The sequence below is a fragment of the Lissotriton helveticus genome, chromosome 1_2 (assembly GCF_964261635.1).
Source record: "Lissotriton helveticus chromosome 1_2, aLisHel1.1, whole genome shotgun sequence".
NCBI lineage: Eukaryota > Metazoa > Chordata > Amphibia > Caudata > Salamandridae > Lissotriton > Lissotriton helveticus.
The window spans coordinates 97828731-97842767 of NC_136058.1; the positions used below are offsets into that span (position 1 = coordinate 97828731).

The 14037-nt window shown below is 39.8% G+C and overlaps 1 protein-coding gene across 1 annotated transcript in view; it reads right to left on the reverse strand.

Annotated features, from left to right (window-relative positions):
* Positions 1–14037, reverse strand: part of EFCAB7 (EF-hand calcium binding domain 7) — a 317322-nt gene that overhangs the window by 164648 nt on the left and 138637 nt on the right. The window contains exons 5-6 of the mRNA XM_078669291.1: positions 8751–8946; positions 3909–4030 (exon numbers count right to left, since the gene is read on the reverse strand). Coding sequence (XP_078525417.1) covers positions 3909–4030; positions 8751–8946 — 318 coding nt within the window. The remainder of the gene's footprint in view (positions 1–3908; positions 4031–8750; positions 8947–14037) is intronic.

Here is a 14037-nt window from a genome sequence, read left to right on the forward strand (position 1 = left end):
TGGTATGCAGTCTCACCGAAAATCCTACAAAACAAGGACAGCTTTTCTATTCCTCTCCTAAGAGAATGTGTGAGAGTGCAGGAACAATGAAACAGGATTTTCGAATGAAAATACTTAAAGGAAATCTCATTTATTCTCATTAGTCTAATACTTAAATGTTTCGCCCCTCTAAACAAATTAATATTTGTTTAAAAGCAGGGAATCGAAAAAATATATACTCAATTTAAAAACAATTCAGCTGCTTGCTTTGTGCATTATGATCAGAGGAATTACTACAAGCAAATCAATCCTTGGTGCAACATGCAAAGCTGATATTTCTAATAACCTCCTAAATAACATTCAAGATTCATCTCCAAATAATGGAGTCCTAAGTGGCATATTTTCTGCATTAAACTGCTTCCATTTTAAGATGGGTTTACTATACTCAACCAGTTCTTTCTTTTGCCCCGATTGTTTACAATCGAGATTGCTATGTAATGAAAAATGGAGCCACTACAAGAAGCAATAGTCTTGTCCACGCTTAATATCATGTTTGAAAAATATTGCAAAGGGCAATGTAATTGCACGAGGCGCACATATTCCACAAGAGGAAGAAATTGTATTTCTAAAGGCTAGAGCTCTGAACTTTCAGCACTGAAAAATGTCAGATTCTGGCAATTTACGATTCGAAGGACTTGGAAGTTCAACAACAATGCTGGGGCTGTTATTTGAAACACTAATGCATCCCGGGAGAGCAGTGGCTGTGGTTTGTCCAGCGGTAGCTGCGTCGTATAGTTGTAATCATTTCTTCCTACACACAGGTCCCAGGGAGCACATTTTTAATGTGTCTTAGCAGGTTCCAGTTTGTGTTTTATATGTTTGTGGCCATTACTTTCTGTTGATCGAAAACTACTAAAGGTTGAGTCAAGAAAGAGAAAACAAAAGGAAACAGATCAATATTAACACTTTACAAATATTGACTTTGAAAGGGGACTTTGTCATTTTGAACTCCACCAGAGAGTTTATTGAATTAGTGATTTATCTAAAGGTAAACACAGCCCAGCACTTTTTTTTCCAAATTAAGAAACACGCAGGTCCACAGATTTATTTTATTTTGCACGAGAAGTGGAAAGATCCTGTGTAAATTATTAATTCTTTGTTAATCATTTGCACATAATCAATATTTCCAGTTCCCGATATATATCTTTTATTTTACACAAATTTAAAAGATACAAAACTGCTTTCAGGGCCAAAAACGGGCCACGTTTGCATTAGCAAATGCTGAAGGCATAATCAATATTTTTTTGGTTATATTTCTTAATTTAGTTGAGGCAGGTTAAAAAAAACAGTTTCATTCTCTCGGAAAATGCCGATGGAGGAAGGAGAAAAGATAGGAAAAAAGAGTGACAACCATAGAGTCCCCCAAAAAACTTTAACACAAATTAGTCCTCAAGCGAAACATCTTTAACAGAAAATTCCAGAGAAGGCGGGAGCAGAAGTGAAATGAACTGGACACCAGGGCCCAAGATATTCCAGATGGGTCCACTGTAGTTTATGCAACCCAAAAGTCACATTAAACTGAAGATTAAAGTCCATATTTTATCACTTTTTAAGAGATATTAAATAGTTACGTGCTCAACTAATGATTATTGTTAAAAAATACATATAGAGTGCCACCATGAGGTGGGTTTTCATAAGTACATGCAGGTGTTTACAAATAAGTGCCAAAACCAAACACTGGCAATCACCAGCACAAATTAAGTATTGGTGGGCACACCGGCTCGCTCTACTTGCAAGTAACATTTGAGCCCTTCTCTTTCCTACCAGGATCCAGAAATGCCTGGCCAGACTCCTAAACTGAAACGTATTTCCCCTTGCCAGCCTGTGAACAGAGCATGGTAAATAACAGCAGCCGGTATTTAAATACACCAAGGATTTCTTAATGTCCATCAGTGGGCTTTTTCTCCATCATATTACTGGGCACAAGCAAGCAACATATTAATTCGGTGTTCAGCATGTATCAATTAATTAAGTTCCATCATTTCTCTAAGGACTCTGTTTCTGTCTCCCACCATATTCAGGACAAGGATCACTGTGCCCCCACCACTGTCGCCATCTCTGGAATTTCTAGTTGGTAATCCAGAGGCTTGGTCAATGAGCACTACCCTGGGGTTGTATGTCAGAACAACGCATGCCTTCCATATATACATGTCGGTACTCTGTAGTCTTTACAAGGAATGTGTCTTTCCCACACCACTCGAAACAGACCAGCTGTATGCAAACCACAGTTGGGCCTGCTCTTGTTGGAGGAGTCCAACACGAACTGCAAGGCCATATCACCTGCAGACAGGCACACAAGAAACCAGAGACAGGATTTGACCTATTCTGGCATCATCAGTGAGGTTCAGCTTGAGTCCAACATCGCAGCTGAGCTTGTGCCCACTACTAAGCAGATCAGTTGAACATTAGGGCGAGTAGATTTCAACGCACATTCAGATTACATAGTCATTTTACAAAGAAGTGAAAGTGTTACAAAATTGATACTGTTGTATTGCTAAGCAATGCATAATACTGTTTACTGCTAGTTATAATGTGCCCGAAGGCTTTCAGGCTGAGGCAGTGTATGATTCAAGCTTTTGAAAGATTCAATTGGAGAATAAAGCTTCTCTGTGACAAAGAAGGCTGATACAAATGCTTGAATCCCTATTAAAACAAGTCAAATGTAGTTAAGTGCACAGAACTAGCTTTCTTAGTAGGTGGGCACTGTGGAATTCGGACCAAGGCCGCAAACACATTTCTGCTGAGTCCACATTTCTGATCAGACTTTGAATAAAGGGTTCCACTGCAGAGAAATGAGATTTACCTTCTTTCAGCCAACTAGGTAGATGTGAAGTATTTGACGTCATCTGGGTAGGCCCAATAACGTTGATGACCTGCCAATGAATGAAGTAATGAGCCAAGAAGATGGAGTGCTTCGTATAAACACCTGGTACCCCCTTTCCTATTTGTTCTATTAATAACAAATGGTCAGTTCAGACCTGAAGATTCCTCTTTTAGATCTTTAGCGCTGGCAGTGGTGGGATTGAATGACTTCTATTTTTTTAGGGGCTGGGATAAGTACATGATCGGAATGGTGTAGTGACTAGAAGGAGCTCTGTTGTAGAGTGTTTTGTCTCGCCCATGCTGAATTTTGTTCGATGCAAGGACCTCAGAGTTTTACAACCACAAGGTACACTCATTGAGCATGAGAAATACCATTCTGAAGTTAATGAGTGAGAGGCCAGGCTTGGAAATTTCAGGTAATTGGTCATATCAGCTCACCAATGGTACAGGTCTGAATTCTTCAAACGCCCATACAAAGAACCCTGCAGTTCAGATTCAGAACCACATTGAGGCCTGGAAGAGGGTGGCTCCCAGGAGTTCAACACGTCAATCTCCCAACAACATCACACAGATACATAATTTAGAAGCTTGACCTGTTTTAAGTTGCTGCTGCAAGAAGAAGGATGTGGGATCGAAGCAATGGACCGGCATGAAGGGCCACTCCTCTGGGGCTCATTTTCTCCTACTGAGAGTTTTGGAGAAAACCTAAGTGGAGGGTCAAACAGGTGTTCATCAAGTGGGCAGTGTGAGACTGAGGTAAAGATTTGAACCTACTTGACACTCATTTTAACATTTTCTAGAAATGGAACCAGGGTTCTGCTTCAATAACATTATTTTTACAGAAATGGTTTGCTTTTGTAACTCCCAATAACAGTGAAAAGTTTCTGTAAAAAAACAAAAAAGCAAAGTGAACCAAAATTAGAAATATCCCATTCAACAACCTCTAAAAAGGCCCTTACTTAGTTCACACACTACGAATACTAGTAGATAATATATAAACGTATAATATTAATAGGAAATCATATTTTGAGGATAAGAATAATTACCTTTAAGATTTGTGGCTCGATTAGCTTTGAATTTTTGGTACTGTTGGCTCCCATGCTGATGATTGAAGAAACTGATCCTTTCAAGCTTCGAGCGGACGAAGGGCGGGAGGATTTGCTGTCAACTAAAACATTATTTTCTTTAATTAATTATTTAATAAAATAGTGTTATATTTTATCATTGAAATAGTATTTTCTATGGGTTTCTAATTTTTATAATCATCAAACAAAATGCTCATGCCGCAGTAAATATAAGATACGCAGCCTCAAAATGTGGTCTATCAGTTGAGTCAAGCCTCATAGATGTGCTGAATGTAATCATGGAATCCCAAGGCATCACATTCATCCATATGTAAGTACAAATGCAGGTAGTTTATCCGTATAATACCAGAGACAAAAAGACATGCACAGACTCTTTACAGATTGTTGTGAAAAATGCTGGCCTGTTTTTCACCCACTTAAGAAGATATCAAGAATCCTCGAATAAGCACTTCATAAAAAGCTTAAGTGGGATCACATTATCAGAGACGCCCTAACATATGTGTGAATTTGTCTATGTTAGTGACTTCAGGGGGTTTATATGAACACATTTAGTTGTCAAAGCAGAAATGCTATATGTGGTAGTGGTGGCCCATTGTCATTCTAACAATTACATTAAGCCTGTCTAGTTCTATATTATTTTTTTATCATCTGGGGCTTTATCAATCTTTATGAAATTACAATGAGATACAGGAAAACAAAAGGAAATGATGATCTTTATCTAAGTGAAGGAGATGGTAAAATATAGGTTAACCCATGGCTGACTATGTATAAAACTTTGATATTCATGTTTTGACCATGAACAATCAGGATCTTACACTGTCAGTTAGAAAATAACTAGCAGTGGAATACTTGAAGTTCTGAATGAAGTGAAAAAATAAAGGTTACAATTATGTAGACTGCAACTATCCTAGCCAGTCCACAATTATTAATGTGTGAAAATAATATTGTACTGAGATGTCGGACCCAAATTGCAATTTAATCAAAGCTTACAGCTAATAACAGAAGGGAACCCAAACCTAAGCACAAAGGAAAAATAGTATACCTATAGCAAAACCACCCATTAGGGAAACAAGTAAAAGCAGGATGCCACTGATGCTCCAAGGGTATGTTAGGTACTGGTTGTCACCTTTATTTCCTGTTTAAACGTATGTAAGTAGAACTTACTCCTACAGAATACTCTTTGTAAGTACAGCCTCCCTTAAGTATTCTGTTCTACTGTTTCCCATTTAGCATCTTCATGATTCTTAAGTCCATGTTTATATTTCTTCTCAAATGTGATTTTGTTCTTTTGGGTATATTTGTCTTGTTGGCCTGCCTAATCAAGCGAATTATCATTACCCTTTGCCTCATCCACCTATTTCAGAAGGCCATTACCTATGAATAAACCTAAAAGGGATAATTATAAAGTGTCTCTATAATGCAGCAATTTGGACTAATTAGAATAGTCAGGCCAACCAGAAAAGCACATGGGGTTAACTGATTCAGGAGGTTCCTCTGGTGTAAAAATGAATCAATTCTGCTCATGCAACCACACGAACAAAACACAAACAATATATGCTACTGTATAGACTCTACAATGGAAAAAATATTGCAGAGAGTCCTCCAAATGCTGTTTTTAGAACTGTGATACATTTGCAGCAGAGTTGATATTGCACAGAATTGAAGAAAATGTGTTGGCAATGGTTTCTTTTAACTCCTGTTCAACTTTAGTGCACAGAACTCTTTGCACAGAATGCTATCTTTAAGTACCTTCATTCTTGGAGGCTTCATCTAGAACCAGAGTTTATCACCACCAACTGTAATGGTCAACAACGTTCTTTGAGGAGCTCTGCATCACATTAAGGACGGCAAGACCTCAAGGTCAGCAGGAAGTGGTCAGAATACAGGCCTCTATGACTCAGAGAAGCCAAAGTGAGCGGTACTTGCATATAAGGTGTTCCTCTGCAGTCACGAATAATTACTCCAACGTAGAGTTGTCAGATAAGCATACATCCGGTTCAGTGTTAACGGATATTCTGCAGGTCGCCTATAAGCTCCGCGGGTTTACTGGGAAAAGTACATCTCTCCCATGAGGCAATCTGGTCAGCACGGCAAATGTGGGTGAGAATCAAGACAAAAGGGGAAATGGGGCATCACTGATTCTTTCAAATGTCCGTTATAGCATAGGCACTCTGGGTCAAGAGTCGTGCAAATTGATCGGAGGAAGAGATTAGATAGCAAACGTACAACCAGTATATGCCTCATAATTTGGAGACTGTATACCTAACAGAAATGAGATGGCACTCAATGGTTTCATACAATATTTGGTGACAGGAGGGTACACTTGCCAAAACTGGTGTGTCCAGGTGTCTTTTTAGCCATCACTGCCCATTGCTAGGACAACGACCACCAATGCTCTCAGGATGGCATCTTTGCCGGTGCTGTTCGGGAACTGTCACGTAACAGTAACTCTGACATTACAAAGGGAAACGCCTGCTTTGTCTGACAAGGAAGGGTTCATCAACGGTGAAAGTAGATTACAAAGCATAAGTCCTATATGCATTGTCTTTCCCAGTTAATGGCATAGGGGTGAAGGCTTTGTTTAGGTGCAAAAACTACTTTGTTTTAAAATAGAGATCCAACTCTCGCCCTAATTCTCAGGAACTCAATCAACAAGCAGAAAATGAATACTTCTATGTTTTACTCCTCTATTTGATTAGTCATCCAGTACTTACCCATTTTATCATTGAGGCCATTTTCCGACTTCAAGAGACGAGGCTGATCAAAGAACTCCTTTCTTTGAAGAAATGACCCAAAATATAAGTAACGTTTCCAAAATATGTGAGGTGCAATATGTCCTAGAATCTATCTATAGAAATGGAAGATCTAGAGTAGGTTTTAGTTTCATCAACGTTTATTCTTGTCTTCTAGCTCCTTCCCTTCCTCTTATTCAGAAGCTAGACCAGTCCAGATTTCTAAAAGATAGGAGCACCTCTCCAAACTACTGTACTGTTTATGCTTTAAGGGCTGTATTATATATGTTGTAATCTGAGGTGGACTGCAGAAGGCACATGGAGATTACCCACAAACTCACCACAGTTCAGGTTACGTCGATGCTTAGGTTTACAGAGGTAGCTCAGATGCAGAGCAGTGACATTTATTCACCCTGACGTGCATTTATGCCCAACGCGTGCTATAATGGGAACATGCACTAGCTTAGTGGAATTTACAGGAGGACCATCTTGTAGATGTTCCAGTTGTGACCTGTAGCCTAATTCCTTGATTGCACGTAGTATTTCTGGCCTGCGCTGAGAATGGTATGGCTATCTTGGCCATCAGCAATCCAAAGTAACCAAACAGGTAACATATGTGGAGAACATCAAGTAAACAAAAGAGCATGGTGCATGTGTATCAGATTAACTCAAAACGTCGTGACCAGTAAGGTATCACAAAATGGGTCATTGTAAGGGAAGGGAAGATGAATTAATAAAAAATGAGGACATGTACATTAATGCAACTCAAAGCTGTAACATGGAAAGGTGAAATACGGATATTGTGCAACTGCAGAAATATCAGTCAAAGGATCGGATGGGTACATTACTGAAGCATGGTATAAGAAAGCAAAACTAGGCTCTTCTGGGCCTCGTCAGAGGTGCTATATAAATCCTACAACAGAATAAAAAAACGGACACAGCTTACTCAATAATAGAAAAAGTACATGCAATGTGGACACATTATAAAGATACACTAACTCTAACACGGGACTGTATGGGGCAGAAAGTACCATCAGTAAGACATTATAGCAAAATACATTTAGAGTAGCACAAACATGAAAGGCACGAGACAATCAAGAAGAGATAGCATATACACCAAAGATAAACGGTTTATGGGAAGCAAACAGTTCTAAACTAGGTTTATGTGAAGCAAACTGTTCTAAACTAAGAGAATAAAGAGAACGAGAAGGGGTTTATGCAGTGTATGTATTCAAACTAAAATAAACAGCAACTTATTTTAAGTTATCCCGTCATCAAAGTAAAACCATACCAGTTTCGGCATTAAAGTGTCATACAGAATGAGCATTAAACTACAAAGAGTCCGAAGAAAAAAGGTCTTGAAGAAAACTTCCCCCAAGTAATATAACCAGAAAGAGAGACACAGCTCCTTCCCAGAAGAGAGTAAAATGCCAGATTCCGAGGTCAATAATCAAAGGATACTAGCAAGTTCTTCCTTAACAGATGTAAGAACTCTGGTAGCAGTTGTGGGGTCTTACAACTCAGCCTTGAAGACTCTTTTCCCCTGGAGCTGCCACTTGCATCAAATATAGATTGCCTCTGCTGGAGTCTGAGTCCATCAGACTTCAACTCCTCTCCCATATGTTGACTGTTAACTAACTACCAATTATAATCAACTAAGGTCTGGAAGCTGAAGCAGTAGCTGTCCTCCTTCACCAGCATAAAGAGCTCAGCTAGTGCATGCCCCAGTGAGCCCAGTGCTTGTAGCCACACTAGTAGCATCACCTCACTGAAAGTGTGAAAGCAGCCCAGGTCGCACTGCAGACAACTTCCTTCAACATGAACAGTCTACCACCCAGAGAGATGCTGCATTCAACAGTTAATCGTTTTTCACTCTCAGATATGTACAGCTATAAAAAAAAAGCTTAGCATTAACGAAGGCACGACAAAAGTAAATGCTGGTGGATACAAAAGTACACCAGGGTAACCCATTCTTGATCGCAAGCCAACCACTTGAGCATGTTTGAATCTTCAGTTACCTGGAGTTCCTCTTGCCTCATCAAATGGTCATTCTGCCTAGAAATATACATACCTTTTTTAGATGCAAAGTCAATATTATTTCTTGTGGGGGTTCTTGGAGACTGTTTGGAGGCTGGTGATGAAGTACGTTCAGGAGATCCTTCCATGTGACTTCCGAACTGCTGCCGCTTTGATTTGTTACTTGTTGACAGATTTTCTATTGCACTCTTCAGACAATTTTCATTGGTTGTGAGAAACGATTTACAGAACTGCAGAACAGAGAAGTATAATTACAAAGAGGGTTCATTATATAATCACTTTACAGGAAATAACCAAACAGTATAACAGAACATTCTAGGAACATCCGTGCTTTCCAGAATTAGCAATGCATATAGAAAGTCATATATACGAGGCTAGAGAGTAAATACCTTTTAAACGACTATTGGATTTATATTTTCACCTGGATTACTTCGTTGTTTCGATTTCCCTACGCTTCTGATACATAATATAGCACCATCGATTCTAAGGTCTATAAATGTTATCTAGCTGAAAATCAATTTTTGACTAATTTGGTTTCCCTTTTGGTTTATCAATTCCTCCACCTAGTTCTTAATCTATTCCCCTTAATACCAATCACTTTCCTTACAACTATAATACATTGCTTTGTTTTTATTTCTTAAATCCAATGCATTTAATTTTTTGTCAAAGTGTGCCGCTGTAAAGTTCACTCTACTTAATATGGTATTCTGGCTGTTTTTTAATACTGGTATACTGCGTACAATTATGAAACCTTCAAAAGTTAAAGCAGTACTGATTTTTACACTTTTCGGACGTAACAATAATCTAACACTTTCAAAATTATGCCAAAAGTTTTAACATACCCTTAAATGTACCTGCCTTGTCTGATGTCTATTTAAACTCTTTTCACTTCATTCGCTAGCTCTCAAGCGCAACCATTCAATTCAATTCGGCAGCTAGACTGCTAACTGGTACCCCAACCAAACTCTCAGCCAAACCCGCCCTTAGATCCCTCCACTGGCTGCCAATACGGGAGAGAATCAAATTCAAATCCCTGTGCTTTATGCACAAATCTTTCCAGGGCAAGGGCCCCCCATCCTGAGAAGCCTGGCTGGCCCTTATAAAGCTAACAGGGCACTCAGATCGGACCACCTGTACCTGGCACTTGTTCCTAGAGTAAAGAAGGCGCGATCAGGAGGACGCTGTTTCTCTGTTAACACCGCGCAGCTCTGGAACTCCCTCCCCCTTAAGATTCGTATCGAACCCAGCCTCCAGAAGTTTTGCAAGCTTCTGAAAACCTTCCTCTTTCCCTAAGGCTCCCTCAATTCCGCAAACCCGGGTCTAATCTCTTTTCTCAGCACTGGGACGCCTACGGTTATCCATGCGCTCTATAAATCCTATTCCATTCCATTCCATCATGAAGTGTCCTCGCAACCATCCATCATGAGGCATCCTCACACAAGCCATTTCTGGCTAATGGTTAGCCTGTCCTACTTACCACTCCAGAGTCAATGAGAATGTGACCGCCACACGTGCAGAAAGCATTTGCTTTACAATGGTCACCCCAAAAGAAACATTCTCTGCAGTCTTCAGTGGTAGAAATATTGCTGAATTATTTTTGTGCATTCAAATATATTTCTCTTTAACTTGCTTTAATTAGGCATTACAGACAGAAAGGCAAGAGCCAGCAATACAGCCCACCAAACGAATTTGACGAGGTTATGGAAGTAAGCAACCAACCAATAGGAGCATGGAAAAGGATAAAATACGTCAGCAAATCACCTTGGATGTCGGATGACCTTACGAAACAACAAAAAAAGAAGTTGCCTATGTCACCACAACACCTTAAAACCCAAGAGAAGCTGCATAGGTAACACTAGGATGGCTCAGGGAAGTAGCAACAAGACAGTCTCAAGAGAGACCAAATGATAGAGACACATAAGTTGGCAGCAAATTCTCCTCAAGTTCATCTGCCATCCTCGAGATCAATATCCCACAAAACAAATCTTAGAATGGAGTCCGCATGGTTAATACAGTCATGTCTAACCTCTGCGATGGTCTTTTTTTATGACTGTTACGGACCACTAAATATCTACCAAGGATCCCCACTAGCAACTTCAACTACATTGCCAGCACAAGCAGATCAGTCACAAGATGCGGAGTTACAAGAGTGCTCAGGAGTTCACCTCTATAATTTAAATCTTCTACCAGAGATCCTAATAGAACCACTCACAGAAAAGGACAAGAGCAGCCTTCGCAATATCTTTTATGTGTGAAGAACTTTAAAAGACCTGGGCAGGAGCACTACAACTCCACATGTGCAGCAAGTCCCTCAACAGGCCATATCATGGCCAGCATAGGAGAGAGGAGTTGGGGTAATATTTTATACAATCGAGATGGGAAGAAGTACAGTAATTAAAAAAAAAAAATCCCATTGTGAATACTGGAGGAAAGTGCGCTTTCAAATATAGATTGCTACATTTCCTCCAAAGGGCCTATATTCAAATCTCTACCCCTGCCAAAGACGCGTTTTGGCTTTCTAAGAGAACACACTGAAGTAAAAGATTTATGCAGGCTCAAAATTATTTTTATATGTGCATGGTTATTGATACAAGCTCTAGCTGAATTTCTGTCACCACATCAGTACTCCAATGACTGACCTGGAAAAAGCTGAAGTGCTTCGTTTTCAGACCCCAAAGGTGTGCTTGCATCTTTCAACGTCCAAATCGTCTTGGTCTTTAAAGAGCTGACCCATGTGCAAAGACATTCCATCATCCAGGACCAAAACTGCCAACCTCAAGCACTGGGGTGAGACCTAGTTTTCTCATCGTTAGCATAACTGGTGGGAGAAAAGTGGTGGTCATATATTTCTTAACCTCTAACTGTCAAGTTCACGGATATGGAGTGCAACAGGGTCTCAGCAACTAGCCTTTGCCTTCGCAGAATGCACAATAAAGGCTTATGCAATAAAGTCGCATTAAAGACTTGTTCCTGAAAGCAGCATTCAGATAGCTTTAGATCTCAATCATTATCTATGCTCTATTAGGCTTACTAATCTTAGCAAGATTAGCAATGATAGCTTGCATAACAGATGATCAATGGGGAAGGAGAAGTAAACAAAAATAATATAATTGCAGAGTCTGCAAATCAAGGACCATGGAGCCATTGTACTCTTGCCATTGCATATGTTGTTCTTTCTGAGGATGTTTAAATCCTCATAAGTGATGGAGAACTGATTAGGTACACAGGGGATGGCTTTGTCCTTCTGAAGCTCAAACATGTTTGCAACACAGAATTAAATGCTGGAGTCTGTCTTCCCTTAGACATACCTGTGCATCCCTTCCTAGAAGAAAAGTCAACTCTGATAGTCTTTGAGTAGTTATCCCAAGGATAATATAATACTAGCTTTGGGGTACTTCAATATGTGGAAGATAACTCACAAGCTTCTGCCTTCACAGATGCTTGGAAGAAAGTTGGGTTCAACAATCATAAGACTGGCCATACTCATTGGTTTAGAAGTTTTCTTGACATGGTCCTAGCTCAGAAGTCCTAACTGAAACCAAACCTGTTCTCCTGGTGAGACCACTACCTCACCACCTTCTCTCTATCAAGGCCTTTAGTCTAAATCGAGAAAAAAGAGAGAACAGATCGACTTCCTTCAAACTTTATAAACTAAGCACAGTAGAGCATCATTAATTCTATAGCAGTATGACAGAACTTGAACGCTCTAGTGGAAGCCATGTTTGAATAATATACTTCTTTATTTTTTATGAAGTCGATGACTCCATTTCCTCATCAACCAATAGAACAAACTATATGCCCATTAACACAACAGAGGGTTCCCGTGGGGCTTGTTGCTCTATATAAACACTGGAATCAAACAATATTTCCTCTAAACCCTGAAAACATTAAACCAACAACATCAGTTTATTTATGTTCCTACATTTTCCTTTCAGCGGGTGGATTTTGCAGAAGAAACACAACAAAACCTTTTGTGGTGGTGAACTACATTGGGAGATTATTAGTAGGTAAAATTAGGAATGTCTAGTCATAAAAGCCCCAGAAGGATAAGTTACTTACCTGTAATCCTTGTTCTCTTCCAAGGGTATCCTCATCAAAATCATAAGCACTGAATATTCCCGCCCATGCGCAGGGACCCCGGAATCTATAAAAAAAGTATATATGTAAACATATATATACAGCTCTATATATTTACATATATTGTTTTTTCACAAACCAATGCAGTCTCCCAGAATAAATCAAAGGCTAATCAATGCTCAGAAAATCTGCTTTTGCAATCATAGATTGGAGAAATTAGACAGGCAGGAGGACAAGAATCACTTTAACTCTCTTTAATGATCAGAAGAAAGTTAATCTGCAAAACAGCAGGCATTGTTAGCCCATAGGCTGCATTGAATACTCAATAACATAGAAAATGAAAGAAATTGTTAGCATAAACTGGCACCGTGCCTTTAAAGCAGCCATGACCCCCAGTTTCCCATCATGCCTCGGGGTGACAGTTAGGTCAGTTGTTCTTTGCGGAGACCCAAGAGTTAGGACCAAAGATATGACTTAAAAAAGCCTTATTTGCCTGGGGAGGTGGGTGGGCTGCTTATGACTTTGATGAGGATACCACTGGAAGAGAACCAGGATTACAGGTAAGTAACTTCTCCTTCTCTTCCAGGGGATCCTCATCAATAGTCATAAGCACAGAATCGAATAGCAAGCCCATCCTCCACTTGCAAGCAAATGAGAAGCAAACAAAACTATAGAAGCTAATTTCAAAATTGAAATAAGTTTCTCAAGGAGGCCTGGCCTACTTGAGTGTCTCTTCTAGTATCCGAGTCGAGACAATAGTGTCTCGTGAACTTATGTACCAATTTCCAGGTGGCTGTCTTGCAAATCTCAGCAATCGGTACATTGTCCAGAAAAGCCACCGTCACTGCCTTCCCTAAAGTGGAATGAGCCTTGGGAGTCAAAAAGAGGGGCTTATTTGACAACGGGTAAGCCAGCTTGATACATGCCACTATCCATCTGGAGATGGAGCGCTTAGAGGCTGGGAATCCTGTACTGATGGAACCATAGTTTACAAACAGTTGATCAGGTTTCCTAATAGCCTTATACTTGTCTAAATAGAATGTTAAGACCCTTTTTAGATCTAGAGAATGACGGGACCTATCAGCTGGCGAGAAGGGATTAGGAGAAAAGGTAGGCAGTGACATAGCTTGGTTAACATGAACATCTGACACCATTTTCAGAAGGAAGAATGGATGGGTTCTCAGAACTACTCTGCTGTGATGAAAAACAGTGTACGGCTCATTAGAGTGGAGCATCTGAATGTT